The sequence below is a fragment of the Larimichthys crocea genome, chromosome III (genome assembly GCF_000972845.2).
Source record: "Larimichthys crocea isolate SSNF chromosome III, L_crocea_2.0, whole genome shotgun sequence".
In the NCBI taxonomy this organism is placed as follows: domain Eukaryota; kingdom Metazoa; phylum Chordata; class Actinopteri; family Sciaenidae; genus Larimichthys; species Larimichthys crocea.
In genome coordinates, this window is record NC_040013.1 from 39189833 (window position 1) to 39206606 (window position 16774).

The 16774-nt window shown below is 41.2% G+C and overlaps 2 protein-coding genes across 3 annotated transcripts in view; one reads left to right on the forward strand and one right to left on the reverse strand.

Moving 5' to 3' along the window:
* The window catches only part of klf8 (Kruppel like factor 8), a 66975-nt gene extending 57987 nt beyond the window's left edge, over positions 1-8988 (reverse strand). The window contains exon 1 of one of the 2 annotated variants that reach the window (XM_019279586.2): positions 8448-8988. In XM_019279586.2, the coding sequence (XP_019135131.2) occupies positions 8448-8474 (27 nt within the window). In that variant the 5' untranslated portion in view covers positions 8475-8988. The remainder of the gene's footprint in view (positions 1-8447) is intronic. The other variant, XM_010737330.3, reaches the window with a different exon arrangement.
* A 611-nt stretch (positions 8989-9599) lies between these two features.
* Positions 9600-15167, forward strand: rbm41 (RNA binding motif protein 41). Its single transcript, XM_010737318.3, has 7 exons — positions 9600-9730; positions 10989-11105; positions 11621-11822; positions 12944-13148; positions 13258-13775; positions 14461-14608; positions 14715-15167. Exons 1-7 carry the CDS (start codon positions 9723-9725, stop codon positions 14852-14854), a joined length of 1338 nt encoding a protein of 445 aa, XP_010735620.3. The 5' UTR covers positions 9600-9722; the 3' UTR covers positions 14855-15167.
* Positions 15168-16774: the final 1607 nt, after the last annotated feature.

The following is a 16774-nucleotide window of genomic DNA, read 5'->3' on the forward strand; positions in this document are numbered from 1 at the left end:
ACAGCTTTCACTTGACTTTGGATATGCCTTGGCTAATTTTACACAAATGGTAAGAGGTTACATCCTTTATATGTGAAACTGAACTTGAAACTTCATCATAACCCTGGACCTGGAATATAATGAATGAATGAAAATGTTCTGACTGAAGTAAAGTGTAACATTCAGATGTTTCTCTTCACCAAGCTAGGGCGATAAATATAATAAATTAAATAAAATGTCAGGTCACAATAAATAGATATGGGTTAGGTTAGATACAGACTCAGGAATCAAAAAGAATCATAATACTTACATGTACATTTTTCCCCCCTTCTACTAGTCAAACACTTATTTAGTGAGACCAGCTTTTAAATGTATCCACAACATGTTTATTAATAAGGCCAAAATGGAGGTAAATAAAAGTTTCAAAAATCATTAAAAATATTACTGCCACAGCTTCATGCAAGAACACTGATTTTACGATGATCTTTACAGACAAAACATTTTAAATAAATGTGTCCAGAAGCTGTAATTCGTATTGAAGTCAGTGTCACTTCCAGATGGTGTAATTGGTGGACTATAGTAGTGAAAACTAGGGAGTAGGAGGCCTGTAATAGTCACAGAGCTGCAGTCTGCCTCCTATCTTAGATCCTGCAGCAGTGCATCTTGTGACAGAGTCAAACAGTCAGTCTATCACGACTTGAACTAATTCCCAGTTTCACAAAAACTAGTGCCAGGAGTTGAACTGGAAAGTAGTTCTCACAAATACCGAACCAGTTTCTAGCAACATTCTGTTCCTGAGAATTTATCTCATAATAAAACAAATCCAGTACATTTCAATCAATATTTCTGATCGTGACTGAATCCAATCGACATCTCCATCATGCTACATTGGATTTGTTTCGTCTTCAAGGTGGTGAAGAAGACAAGACACCAGATCAAGGTCAGATCCACAGCTCTGTATCAACATTCTGTATGAAGATGACTCAGGAAAGGTTTGCACTTGCTTACTCTTTATTCACTGTGATATTTGTAGACACCAGGCTTCAAATGTTTGGATATTGAACTTAATAAAAAGGTGTCCAGGGTTGAATTTTGGTAATCAGCCAGCTCTGCTCTGCTCTGGTCTCCTCTGCCTTCACCATATAAATGGTGCTGTGTCTCTATAAATAGCCCTGAAGCCCTGGGGCAGGCCAGCCTGAGCAAGGCCGCCCAGCAAACACATACAAAAAAAAAAAAAAAAAAAAAACCGTGACACCACCAACAACTCTGCGCCCCCCTCCCCAACCCTTTGCTGCTCTGCTGAATCCAGGACAACAAAATGTGTAAGCCTCAGTGCGGCAAAGAAGCAACACGTTACCTGACCACCTGACCAATCAGTATCAAGATAGAACACCCCCGCCAGACTTGATCACATTTGTATGTACTTATATTTTATATATATTGTATTCTTATGTTTTAACATCCGCACTATTGTATGTCTCCTTTCTCATCTCATCTTTACTTGTGTGATTTTCTTTCATACATGAGCACTTTTGGTGGAATCCAGATGACAAAGACTGCTTAAATGTCATTGTTGTGCATATGACAATGAAGAACTTAAACCTAAAGTAGTACTGAGACCCAGGGCGCAAATGTGGCCAGAACCGGCGCTGACCAGAGCAACCTATGCATATTGGTTGTTGATGTCTGGACATACAAATCCGATCTGATCGTTTGCAAATAACAGTCTGAGAAACAAATCTGATTTGCCTGTTGTCTGAACAAAGCCTAATCGAACATCTTATTCCAAAATATTAATCTGCTGCTCTAACAACCTCCATTACTTTGTGGTTTGTGGTTTTTCCCCAAGACTTTGGATCCTGGCCACAGGGATTTACTCCCATTCATCCAAAAGAGCATTAATGAGGTTCAACAATGACGTTAGGTGATAAGGTCTGGCTCACAGTCAGTTCCAGTTCATCCTGAAGGTTCATTTCATTAAGACCAAGGAGCCCTGAAACCATCAACTGTGATACATGTAGACAGTGTTAGGTATAGTAAAATTTTACTTTGGTGCAGTGATGGCATATATTCGTAGACCACATAATTCATGTGTTTATGTTGAGAACAAAGTTTTAATTAATACATCTAACCAAAGACTTATTCATAACACCCACTAACTTTGAGGCAAGGGAACCAGAAGTGAAACAAATGCTACCTCAGTTCTCAGTTTTAAGACTCATTCCTGTAGTACTTTATTAACTCTTCACTTTGCAACTATCTTATATTGGGTTTTTTTCCCACCTAGAAGGTTAAATAAAGCTGACTGCCCACCATTCTGTGAGTTTGTATTTTCAGCTTTCAAAATGTCCTGGTTTTCTTGTAAAACCACACCCAGGACAGCATACATAAGCATTTTTATAGCATTACTGAATCTTTGTTTTGTCAGACAATCTCGTGTTTTCCACTTTTCCCAGAAACTGCCTCAAAAGGAGGCTTTGTCAATCATTGACTTCCATTGTTTCCATCTGAATCCGTTATCTCACTTATGAAGTTTGTTTACAGCTACCTGTATAGCATGTGATAAAAAAAAAAAATACACAGCTGGGTTTAGATTATGTACATTTATTTCGAGGTAGTTGTATATTGTGACTTGGCATATTGCGTTAAAAATGTGAAATGTCATTCTTAATTCATTATGTTTTTAAAAAATATGGAGTACCTAAGAACATATGAAAAATCGCACCTCTGTGCAGCTCTGTTTGGCTCTACAGTGGAGCGCAGACTAATGAAAAGCACAGATCTGACATTTGCCTCCCTTCTGCTCTCCAGACTACCTGCTTCCTATTAATTGTCAGCGATTCAGCCAACAGACCAAAGCGCCTCCCGCCACCAATGACCCTTGTCATGGCCTTAACTCACCCAGTCCATTCCTCACACTGTGTCCTCATAACCTACTCTCATTTATCTTGTGTCACACACACTCACACACACACACACACACACAGACGATCAGGCAGCCAGCTGGCCAACTAAACCCAATCATCTGGTTTGGTTTTCCACCTGATACACAAACACATCTACTCAGTTATAATTGATAAAAGCTTGAGAGCATGTCAATGTCTCTGCATGAAAATGCAAGAGACATTTGCTGTCACCACACTGCTATCCAACCCTTTTGCACTCATCCCCTTCCACTCGCCTTTAATGTTGGTGATTGGGGGAACTGGAGCTTATTGTATTGCCGCGCATGCCGTAAATTACTCTGAATAAGAGCGTCACATAAAATGGCAAATGGAAAAATGCAGCGAGCCGGTTAGCTCCGACACCTCTTCACCACCTGGAGAACACTTACAGTACGCTTATTAGAGCACCCTTAGCTCAGCCAGTGAAGCAGGTGACCTGGTGATTTCCAGGTCACATGTGTCTTTAAATTACAAATGCACCTCTGGATGCCTTTATATCATTACGGAGAAACAATTTATGGTGTCCAACACATGGAAGCTTCTTCTTTGTGATCAGATGTTGTAATGTATTTTTTAGGTGCACCTACTTCACCCTCAAACCATCTCACTTCTAGTTCAGTTAGGGTCTTGCTACATTTCGCACAACATACCACAAGTTACCAAGACCACAATGACCACTGCCAAAACAAATGTTTCCTCAGACACTACAGGCAAAAAGATGCACAGGGAAATTAATTTCATTAAATTATTGTCTTAATGTCTCATGGTGATATCTATTAGTCAATTCACCTTAACTGAATCAGTGGCATGCAACTTTTTACTGGCTTGTGATTGATACTCCAGCATCAATTCTTTAAACTCTGAACATTAAGAGAGGTGGTTTGAACATGCTGCAGAATTTCCTCTGTGGTGCAATAATAGGTGATTGAAACATACTGTATTTACTGTTCAGCTGGGTTGTGACAATGGGGGGTTTGTTTTTAACCCACAGTCCTATAAAGTCACACCTACAAAAAAAAAAAAATTCACACAGAGACAGTTTGCAATTCAGTGCAAAACATTTTCAAAATGAACAGGCTGTGAACTAGTTTCATTCAGCATAAGTGGAATATGCGTGTGTGTGGGCGGACTGAGACAAAAGCAATATTGGACACAATTTTTCCAGTGACAGTTAGTTGCATGTCTGTAAACCCAACCTGTTTTGCAGACGCATTCTGAGTGACACTTAACGGAAACAACAACAAAAAACTTTCTGCAAATTGAAATAAAAGAACGCGTCACTTCACCTAGGCCAAAATAAACCATCCACCTGACAGGCGTGGCATACCAAGATGCTGATTAAACAGCATGTCACACGTGACAGGTGTGTCTTAGGCTGCTCACAATAAAAGGCCATCCTAAAATGTGCAGTTTGATCTTGAGAAAAGATATTTATCACAAGTGAACTGTGGAGTTCACATGGCTAGAGCTACAAATATGAATCTTTGGTCATAGATACTGAAAGAACAAAAGGAGAGTAAGCTAGCTCATAAAGTTAAAATCACTGACTTAAAAGCTAGATTTCTCTACTGCGATACCAATTGCTTCTTGTGTGACGGTAACTTCATATTTTTTTTCTTACTCAAAATGATTAATAGATCATCAGAACAGTTGGCGATTAATTAAATAGTTGCCAACTAACTGACTAATTGTTGCATCTCTGCGTAAGAGTTTACTGCATTGCCAAGCAACAACGACCAACACATAAAGTTGACTAATGGGTGAACCATTAGTCAACTTTATGTGATGGATTACCTACACATAGGAGTTTCTACAAGTCTCTTCACGTTTCATGACGTACTGAAATGAACTGAAACTAATGGCTGCATAAAAGCTGCGATATCGACCAGAAAACATGCAACCATTCTGTAAATAATGATCCGCTGTCAATTTAGAAAGTTCACAACCAACAAAGTTTCAGAAGTCCCCCTCAATTTTACAAAAGTCAGATAAGCAGGAGTGCCAATCTGACTGGAGAACTGCTGCTCGGTTAACTGAATTTTTAAGGCTGGAGTGACACACTGTCAACAACTGGCTGGTTCTGACCCCTCTATTTATTCACGTCATGCCTCACAACTCAGGAAGATGTCCACACGTGTGTCTATATATGTGTATGTGTGAGTGTGTGTGTGTGGTGCGGAGGGTATGTATACACTCAACATCTACTATCTCAGTCGTTTAATCAAAGTTTGTTCAGAATAGTTAATCATTGCCTACTGTGTAGCATCAGCTCTCTCTCTCTCTCTCTTACACAGTCACACACACTCTCTCTCTCTCTCACTCACACACACACACACACACACACACACACACACACACACACACACACACACAGACTTTGTATTCAAGGGCCCTTTGCTGCTGATGCCCTGCCCAGGAATGTACAGCTGACCCTGCTCTCACGTCTACAGCCCAGCTGATCCAGTACACGCACGTGCATGCGTGTGCGTGCGGGCACACACACACACACACACACACACACGCGCGCACACACACACAATGAAGCATGCTCAGATGTGCATCTGCGATGACGAATCGCTGCGCTGCTATCAGTTAACTACACTTCTAATAATGCACAGGCTTTTTACTGTGACGGGGGAGAATTGATTTCCGCTCACATGACGTCAAAAACAGTTGTCTGGGTCAAAGGTGAAAATAAAAACAAAACAGACTCATCCATGTCCATCATATTCATCTTACCTTTTGTTATTTGTATTAGTTTATATGTAAACTAATAGGCCACAGTATTAAGAGAGTGTAAAAATGTCTGGTTTGCTGATGGATGAAACATGTAAGTGTTCTCGATATAGTTCATGAAAGCTTTTAGAGTCACTTTTATAGACGGTGCCTATTTAGAAGCTCTTTATAAGGAAACATTCTGCAACACTGTTTAGAAGAAACATGAGAAAATTTGAGGGAGTCCATCAGCACTGGAAGAAAGTGTAAACTTTTTCAATTTAAGAGAAGACATCGTAGTAGAAGTGTGAGGATAATAAGACCCGATCCAAAAATGTTGAGAGAACACCAGCACAATTAACAAGCAGGAAATATATTGTTCCTGCACCTCACAGTTCACCCACACCATCTTCAGCAAAACAAAACATTCCTCCTGCAATAATTACGCCACGCCGCATGATGAGAGCTGATAGCAAGTCAGCCCAGATCTGTTCGGAGGTTATGAGATCTAATCTGATCCCAGATCCGAGATGCAAGAAATGGAAAGGGACAAAACCCACCCCGATTAGGCAGAAAATAATTTGGACCTGGCTCAACTTGTGTCCTGTATTCAAACTCAGATAATGGGAAGGGACAGTTCCAGCTCCACATTACAATCCCCTCATAAATGCCCCTGTTGTATCTAATGGATTCATTAAGGCTAATTATAATTGTACATGGGTAGTCATGACAACACTTGTGATTACTACTTTTAGAAATGGCAGGGTTATGAGAAGGGGTAAAAGTGGTCTTGGTCTTTAGTCACAGGGCTGCAGACGGATCTATTGGTTTCCACTTTCAGTTAAAGCACTTCATTGAGCACAGTCACATGTTCACCCCGGAGGCCGAAATCCTTTGACCCTTCATACAGATTTTACAAAAGAGACACTCAAGAAGGGTACAGCTAACTCGCTACTTTTGCTAATCCACCTTTACCTGGAGGCGAGAGCTGCTCCAGTGAAGCTGGGTTTTTTGGTCATGTTCTGAACTTTTTTGTTACTCATGTTTGCTAACTCACCCCGGTTTGGTTTCACTAATAAGATTATTTCAACTTCCATAGCAGCTTTGCCCCTGCACAAGCTCACCTCCTTCACAGCTTCCTAACACACCCTCACCTACAACAGGTCAATGATGTCATACTGGTTACAAACTTTAATTTTATAACCCATATTCTCTGTTATACCACTGTTTGGTAGAACGTCTTTGGGTTTTATACTGTTGATTGGAGAAAATACGCAATTTAAATACATCATGTTGGGCTCTGGGTAAAATGTTAAAGGTCCAGTTTGTCCTTTAAGTTTACTTCACTGTAGTGCAAGACTGAAACGAATATCAATTCATCTAAGAATTAAGGATTTGATATACTTTTCTGTTTTATACCATTTTAAGTTGAACATTTATTCATAATATTTGGGTTTTGTGCTGCCAGCTGGACAAAATAATCAGTTTGAAGACTCTAAATGTGGACCTTTTTTTTTTTTAACTTTTTCCTGACATTTTGCAGTTAAATGTCCAGTCTGTAAGGTTTAGGACACAAATTTACACTAAGTCCGCCTTCTTGAACCCACCATGTTTATGCAGTAGCCCAGAATGGACAAACTACACACTGGCTCTAGATATTTCGTAGTTTCTCTCTCAAGCTAAGAAGTAGAGGTGAAGGGTTGCAGTCAGCATCTACACTGCCAGATGCCATTAATCTTACAAACTGGTCCTTCAATTGATTGATCAAAATAAAATAATTGACTAATCTATAACTAAAATATTTGGTGGCTGAGGTCCTAGAAGAATAATGATTAGGTGTTCAGTTCAACAAAATTGCCCCTCCACTTCACACTGAAACAGGATGTGATGTCACCAATGCTCCCACGCTGGTAATAAACTACTGAACTGTAAAAAATGAAAATCCTGCAGTCTGGTAGGACTGCACACAACTAAATTCCATCAAACAAACACAAGACACATCAATTGTCACGCTCGTGAAAATCTGCAGATCAAAAGTTCACTTCCTTATTCGGGAACTTTCGGGAAGTTGTGCACCAAACTGTAACTTGCCTTCATCATCATCTGCCATGAAAACCATCAAACAAACAGATCTGGAGATGCACAGAGGACACCGGTGTTTGATTTCAGCTCCCATAACACCCCCGATCACCCGATTTAATTTACTTTTGGGGCAAACTGATCCTGATGAAGCAACACTCATTTAAAAAAGGCACGAGTCACAGGGGGGGGGCCAGGGGTCCAATGCAGAGAGTAGCTGGAGGCAGTGCACTTGGATGGCTTCCCATGAGTTGTGTGTATGTGTGTGTTTTGTGTTTCAGAAGAGGCTGCTGGCCCTTTAAAAGCTAAGATGGTGTCCTACAAGCTGCAGTTTCTGTCTTCCGTTTCCTTCCTGCCTCTCAGAGATCACAGAGCATTTTTAAAATTGAACCTGGGCTAACCTCGCACACAGAGAGAAAGAGAGAGATGGAAAGAGAAAGGCAGTGACAAACAGAGAGGTCTTCTGTGGAAATGACAGGAGCTCAGTGCATGATGTGCTTGCAATGCGATGAGGTCGTTGTTACAAAACTCTTCCACTAATTGCAAAATAAACTGCCTTGCATGCCTGCAAGGATACACTTGCAATTGGCTGTTAGACACATATATACTCAGTGACATTCATGTTTGGCACATGACAATGTCAGATCTGCTTGATCATCCACACAGACAGATGTTTCTTTCTTTTCCTTTAATGCATTGACCAGGGCAAAGTCAATAACGTGCACTTACTTTCTTGTTACGGGTCTCCGTGTGCATCTCGGTTGCCGGAGCGGTGCAGCGGCGGAGGGGTGGAGCAGCAGGAGCAGGAGGGGGTCGGTCGGGGCTTTGGGTGTAGCTCTATCTGAACTGTTAGGGAGAGAGAGGAGGGCTTCAGGGAGTGAGGGGAAGGGGGTGGCTGGTTTTCCACCTTTAACAGTGAATATTCGGGGATATAGGAACACGATCCCTGCCTCTTCCAGTGTTTCTTTTCAGTTCATATCCGCAGCGTCGAAGGCTCCCTTTTCTCCCCCCCCCAAAAAAAAAACACAGCCAGTCTCTCTGTGTGTGTCTCTCCCTCTCTCTGACGGCGTGTTGTTGCCGTGTATTCAAGGGCTGGGCTCTCTCTCTCTGCCTTTTCCTCCTCCGCCTCTCCCTGCTTGTGACCCCACCCTGCGTCCCCACCCCTCATCTCTCTGTCAGTCAGGAGCTGCGCAGCCCTGCAGAGGAGCCGAGCTGCCGGCGACCCACTGGCTGCAGGCAGGCAGGCAGGCAGGCAGGCAGGGCGGGCAAGGAGGAGAGGAGCCGCAGCAGAACCGCGCACTAAATGCGTGGGGATTTTTTTAAAAATCGCATGCAAACAACACGGCTCCACTCGCATCCATATACACCCCCTCCACCCCACCCCACCCCACCATCCTCTCATATTTGAATGCCATGCTGCAGCAGCTGGGGGCTCTCTTATTGCTCAGAGTAGCACCCATGTCACCTTAATGACGTCAGCCAGCGGGCTAATTGAGGACACTTCAGCTGGGTGGGGAGGGTGCGGGCGGTTTACAGTATTCTGTGTAAAGGCTTTGCAGCATTACGTTTGATAAAATAGCTCAGATAAATCAAGGGAGGGCAACATGATGATAGATGGGTTTATAAACCACACCCTTTCTAATGAAGCAGGGTGTGGTGTGGAGCACAAAAGGACTTTGTGTGCTATTTATAGGTTATTTCATTACTGGAAATATACATGCAACATGTTATGGCGTATGTGGAGTTACAAAGAGAGAACATATTGTCCAACCAAACAACTAAAAAACAATCACTATCATACAGTTTTTAGAAAATATATTATTATTCATGCATTAAATGCAGATTGTTCTTTTTTAATTCCAAAATGCACCAAATCTGATCTGGGGCGTTGTTTTCCTAGTAGAACCATGAAATATAGCTATATAGGTTATTATTGTTCATGTCGGCTATCTACTACATTTCCCGTGATTCCACACGCCGGAACCGGAAGCAGAAGGCGGAAGTATGCGAAGGTAAACACATTTTTCAGTTATCAGTGCCATATACTGGTAATTTTACAATACTTTTGGCGTTTTTTATTAAATTGATTTGGTTTAAGATGTAAATGGAGTCACGTTTCACCTGAAATTACCAGTTTAAAGTGGTTTAAAGATGCTACGTAGCTTTTACGTCGATCATTCGATCTACTTCACGCGCCGCTGTTGTCATGGAGATAGCTACAGCCACCTAAACTAGCGTTAGTTACTCTGTTGCTGCTGTTATTGTTTGTTTTTCATGATTTAACTCGAAAATACGTGACGACCGGAGATATATGTTTTATTAAAATATACTGTAGACATTATTTAGCTTAGCATAAACCGTCTGCCTCAACTCCGGTCGTTGTCATCTTCTAGCTTGGCCCTTGGAGGTCTTCATGATATTAGACATGATAAATTAGGTTAGCAAAAGTCAGTTCAGGTGGTTTGTAAACCTGCACTGTGGCTCAATCCTGTAAATCTAATGTTGCTATAATTAATAATTGTTGTTTTTATTGCTATTAATTACTATCTCACTTACCGTTTGGGAGCTTACATTGGGTTAATGCAGGTGTTTAATACAGGAGCCTCCCTCAGAAAAGCTTCATGATTATGTTATTAGATCTTGTACATAGACACTTTATAGCCTAAAATAGCAGTTTGACATAACGTCAGACTACACCGAATACATATCTAATACTCTAACCAATATTATATTATTTGACTTGTATTGTCTGAGCCTCCTTTAAAACTGTTTGGAGGCCCCGCTTTGAAAAACCTCTGATTTAAAGGGCCACACCAAATCAGTCAGCCACTATAAGTACGTAGTTCTTTAATCTTTTTCTACTAAAATGCTTCTCAAAGCTGGAACAATAAAGCTCATTTGCTTTGTTTCATGTTGTAAACTAAATATTAATCTGTTCTGGGCTGTTTCTGACATTTTATAGACCAAACATTTAATCAGTTTATTGAAAGAATAATCAGCAGATTAATCAACAATGGAAAGACTTGTTAGTAGCCCTGGTTCTTTTATCAATCCAACGTACTTTCCTCCTAACTGCTAGTCACGTCTACAGAAATATAAATGTGTTATATTTTTGTGAGTTGAGGCGCTTTAACAGTTTGGTTGTGTTTCTGTAAGCTTCTTTTAAAAAGTGTCCTGCTGTCGCCTAAAAGAAACACTTTGTTGATGATGGCTTGGTGCTGCTGTATAACCCTGTGGCTGACCTGATGTCTGTTGTGTTGTGTTGATCAGAGTGAGTCGGCGACCCTGCGAGGATGGCCCACTGCTGGAGGAGCAGGAGACGGAGGGCCAGCGGCAGCTGCACAGCCTCCTGCTGCAGCAGCTCCACACTGACGTTGACATCGACCGGTCAGAAATGTTTCCATATAGATTTACAGTCCAGAACAATCTTTGTACGGCTCTTACAGTCCTGCAGACACGCACTTTGATTGGAACAAACTGTAGATACAAAAATGTACCAGAATATAATCTAATAGTTTACATCTACTGAAAGAAGGAAATTCTTAACATTTCTGCCTGTGAAATCTGTTTGCACGTCAGTGTTATTTATGAACACAGAGTTTATAATTAAGTTTTGGTTCTCTTGATTTGAAAAATATTTGCCCAAAGCTTTATTTAAATGCAAATTATGACCCTTATGACCTCTGTCAAATTTACACTCAGTGATAATTAAAACACAACGAGCTGTGTTAATAAAACCTTTCCATGTATCCCACAGAGCAGCTTGGAGGATGTTTTAGAATATATATATTCTTACTCAGCTATCTTTGTGTCAGTAGATTGTCCAGAAATCGATTAAAGTGTCTGTAGCTGCTTTTGGTAGAGCTATGAGGTGAATCCTGCAAAAAAATTCTGTCCCACAGATGTGTTGCCAAGAAGCAGTGTTTCGCTCCGGCGGCGCTTTATCGTCCGTTTGGGGAGCAGGCGGCTGGAGTGAGAAGCCTCTCCCAGTTCCAGGCCCTGCAGGACGGGGAGAAGAAGCTGGCCAGCTTGCGGGAGCTGGGCCTAACCGACACTGAGATCCAACTGTGGCAGAGCAGAGACGCATCGGAGGTAGCAGAGAAGGTAAAACCTACCGGAGACACGGAGGTGGAGCTGACTTCTCTATGTGTGGAGTTTTTTTTTCCAGTTTTCTTAATCCAAACACATCCAGGTAACATAGGTATAAATAATGAGTGTCCCTGTGCTCTACCACATTGCATGCTGTACATATAATATATATATATATATATAATTTTTATATAAACCTGATTCAAGTCACTGAAAACCCCAACAGCCTTCTAACTCTAATTTAGGGTCTTATCTAAATAATAGTAAGCAATTTGTAAACTTTTCTTATATTAAGTTTAAATTGGATGTAGTTATGCTCAGACATTTATTACACGCTTAATTCTGAGAACAAATGGAAAAAAAAAATCTATGTCATTTGTCCCACAAAACCAAACCTCTCGGCGCTAATTCAGTCTGCCTCAAAGCCAGCCGGAGCCCAAAGAAACCAACTTTGCTACTTTTAGTGTAATAAATAAACTTATAAACTGTTTAGAGGAAATATTCTTAACCTTGTTTTCTTTACTAAATAGTCCAAACATGCACCTTCTGAATTGAAGTTTCTCTCTTTCACTGAACTAAGTTTAGTTCAATTACCTTGTTAACTCGTCATAAAACACACAAAATAAAATTCAACAAAACATCTTGGTAAGTCTTTCTGCTGTGCCAACAATCACCAACTCTAGTTTGATTTAAATTAATCGTTAATTCACAGAGCGAGAATTGAAAACATTCTGGTAATATTACTGTTTTTGTCAAAGAAGTCTGTTTTGGTGGCTTTAAATAACAACTTCAGTTCCCTGTCAAAAAGGGCTGTTTGGTCAAGCAAAGTGTTGAAAGTATTCTAAATGTAGCATACATTTAAAATAATATTCATTTTTTATAAGTAAAAACATTTTGCTGCTGTACCTGTCATGCATAGTCTTTGGAAAGTCTCTGAACGGGCAAAATGAACTGTTGAACCAGGTATCATATTTGTATTTTTACTATTTCAAGCCACATTTCCAGAGGCTTTAAGCTTGAAAAATACTCCTTTAATCATGCACACACGTGGGCAAAATCTCTGAGGAAACATTGATATACAGTACATACTATATATAAACCAGATCTAACAAACTAATGTCTCTGTGCCCACACAGTCCCACGGCGTGTACGCCACTCCAGGTGCGAAGCAGCAGCGGCTGCAGGTGATCAGAGACAAGATTGAAGCCAGGGCAGAGCTCCTGAACCGCCCACAGCGATTCTCCGCCAGCCGGCCACTGTCACGGCGGGAAATGGAGATCGAACGAGCGCTTTTCCAGGGAAATGACCGCCTGGGTTTTCTTACTGCGCTTTATCATAGAGGTATGGAGTGCTGTCAACTAAACAGTATTTAGAGAGAGGTGAACTAATAATATTAAAACCCTATCCCGTGTGTCCATGTGAAACCTCACCTGTGTATTTTCCATCACAGATGAAGATAACCAGGAGGGCCAGCAGAGGGAGTCATCTGATCCGATGGACTCTCTCTATAGAGACGTTCTCCTAAAAGACAGACAACAAGCTTCACTACAGGACTCCCAGAGAGAAACAAGTGGAGTACCACACCTGCCTACACACAGAACTGTATCTGACCAATTACAGGACTCACAAGGAGACAACAACCATTCAAAAGAAGACCTTCACTCTGAACCGCCGGGTGAAAAAAGTACCCTGCCGGTGCAACCAGCGTCGAGTTCAGACACCTCAGAGCAGCAGCCCGCTCAGGACAGACCATGTAAACCACCGGCGTCTGCTCCAACAAAGATACATTTAAGCCAGCCAATCAGCAGTCTGTGTGGGACAGTGACGGCGAGGTCAGGGGGACCGCTGACTGTCAGAGGGGAGATTGAGAGAATCTCAGATGAAGAAATCGTGAAGAACCGTGAATCTGAAGAAGGGATCCGAAGCATCCAGAGGTTCCGAAACTACCAGCCGGGACAACCTTCTAAGGTATCAGCAGCTGCATGTACTAGTCACTGTGTTTGGTACTGTCAGTCTACTCATCCCAAACCATCTCAAGTGGGTTTAGGTTGGGTAATTTTGGATGCAGCACTCTCCTCTCTCATCACTCTCATCACTCTCCTTCTTGGTCAAATACCTTGCACAACTTGGAGGTGTGTTTTAGGTTATTGTCCTGGTCAAAGACAAATGATGATCCCACTAAGTCAAACCAGAAGGGATGGCCTGTCACTGCAGAATACTATGGTAGCCATGCAGGTTCAGTGTGCCTTGAATGTTGAATGAATCACCAACAGTGTCACCAGCAAAGCACCCAAACAGCATCACACCTCCTCCTTCATGCTTCATGGTGGGAACCACACATGCAGATAACATCAGATCAGAGGATTCAATGTCTGTCTGAACTGCCCACTGAGTTAATTTCACAATAAAACGTTTCATCAGTGTCTTTAAAAGTGTTCAGAGACTGCTGAACATGTTGTCTTCACCTAATTATAGAATTATTTTCTGAGGGAGAATAATCAATTTTTTTTACTGCGCCTATTTATTTGATGATTAATGATTATTGATGGATGATTATTCATTGGTGAAATTCCTACTGAATCTCAAAGGTAGCTACTCTGAAGAATTAAAATTTTTAAATTAAATCTTTGTTTTTTTGTGCATCTCACTTTAGGTGCTGTGTGTAAAGAACCTGAGCGCACAGGCATCAGTGTCCCAGCTGGTGGCGCTGTTCTCCAGGTTCGAGCAGGAGAAGGGGCCTCCGGTCATTTACCGCCTGCTGACTGGCAGGATGAAGGGTCAGGCCTTCATCACTCTGCAAGGTGAGAAGCTGTCGCATTAACCAGAGAACTGTTAATCATGACGTTTGTAAATATTAAACATTATATATTTAATTGATTTCTATTCATGTTTGTTTGCTTTTGGCAGATGCTGAAACAGCACAGAAAGCCTTGCAGTTGGTCCATGCATACCGGTTACTAGGGAAACCTTTGGTGGTCGAGTTTGGCCGTCAGCGACAGGAAGAGGAGAAACAGAAGGAGACGGAAGTGCAAGAGGAGAAGAAATAAAAACAAGCAACATGGATCCTATTGAATAACAGACTGAGATGGATGTGTTTGTGTGTTATTTATTTTTTTCTGGATTAACAAGTGGTCTTCTTTGCCAGTTTCATATTATTAAAATGCCTGGTTTTTGGTGTTGCAGTAGCTTGTTCTTCTTAATTGTCATCCTGATTAAACAATAATGATGTAAGCAAACACAAAGAAATGCTGCCAAAAATGAAATAATGCAAGCGTGATCATATTAATTACATAATCAATAAATACAGGCGTGTACTGTACTTACAGCATGCGATATCATGAATAAATGTGCTCTGATTTATTTGTTTGAGACAAAGTGTGACAGTTTTTATCCAGGTTGATCCACAGTGACTTACACATGCAGTTCCACTGCAGTGTGTCATCAAGGTCAATAATAAGATGCATACGAGTCAGTGTTATTCTTGTTTCGGACACAAGATGGAGCCGTTCACTCCTTACAGGTCAGTCTTATTTTGAAAGGAGACCAAAAAACAGCATCCATGTGTTAAATAAAGTTTGTTTACAAAGACATAACACACATAAAATGTCATTTCACATCTTATATTCTGTCCTCACACTGATGTTGTTGATGCCCTAGGTGATGAAACCTGTATGCATGTACTTTCGCTGTGCAAGACCAAACCAAAGAGCCTCTCAGTGCTGGTCTGGTGTATCTTCTTTCTTCCACTTTCTTTCTGATGGTAGCAGGGATAAAAGGCTGTTATCTCTGTGGTTGGGATCCTTAAAGATTCTTCCTGGCCTTATTTTTGCACCATCTGGTATAAGCTAAAGCACCAACTATTGTGCGTTCAGCTGAATAAACCACCTTTTGCTGGGCCTTGCAGTCTTGTTCGGTGCTGTTTCTGTACCAGACAGTGGCCTTTTTTTATGCCTTTATTGATAGGACAGCTGAAGATAGACAGGAAGCAGAGAGAGGGGGAGTGACACACAGCAAATGGCCATCCGATGCGGGATTCAAACCGGGGCCAGCTGCAGCGAGGACTGTAGCCTCCACACACGGGGCGGCCGCTTAACCCACTACGCTACCAACCGCCCCTGTACCAGACAGTGATGTTCACGGTCAGAATATTCTTGATGGTGCAGGTGTTAAATTTCTCAGTATATGAGGGATCAATCATTTATCTTAATTTGTTGGTTGAATACTCCTTTTTGGTGGCAAAGGTCAACCTAATGGAAGCACCAACATGGCCACACCACAGAATTTTTTTTTGCTTGTTTTGAACTTCAGCAGTAATTTATAACATCATCTGTTCCTAGCTGCAGCTGGAGTCACTGCAGGGAGCCGCTGTTACCATGTTCACATGGTCTCGGATCGTAAATTGATTTCATGCAAGAACCAAACAAGCGAACCAGCACAGCTGTTCCCAATACACGAGTACGAGTATGAACAGTAATGGAATGTAACTGAGTATATATACTCAAGCATAGAGCTTTTTAACAGTCACCATTTGACTTGAAATAGTAGGGTTTTATTTTTCAATCCAGCATTTACAGATTACTTGTAGTACTTCTTCCACCAGTTGTCAGTTCATTTCTCTTAAACTTGTATGGGATTTGTCTCCTTTGTCTTTATGAATGTTTATTGTGTTTGTCATGTACAGTATTGTGATGATTGTTTATTATTTTTGCAGTTATGTAACTTCTGCAGTGTGTTTTATGTTTCTTTGAAAGCCCAGATAAACAGAGCTTCAATATTTAATCATCTAATGTTGTAAGTAAGAGTTCAAATCTTGTTTCGCTGTGTGTTTTTGAAGATCTCCCCAATGCATGAGGAGAGGCAAAACGTTCACATGTCTCTGCTGGTTGCACAGACATGTGACAAAAGGTGATCAGGATCATCTACTGTATGTTTTTGACATTGTGTTTGTTTTTCCCACACTCTCAAAC

What these genes read in the sequence shown, in the direction of transcription:
- rbm41 (XM_010737318.3), top strand. An exon ending in AGCCGGGACAACCTTCTAAG is followed by an intron (nt 13,776 to 14,460) that starts GTATCAGCAGCT and finishes ATCTCACTTTAG; the next exon opens with GTGCTGTGTGTAAAGAACCT. An exon ending in GGCCTTCATCACTCTGCAAG is followed by an intron (nt 14,609 to 14,714) that starts GTGAGAAGCTGT and finishes TGCTTTTGGCAG; the next exon opens with ATGCTGAAACAGCACAGAAA.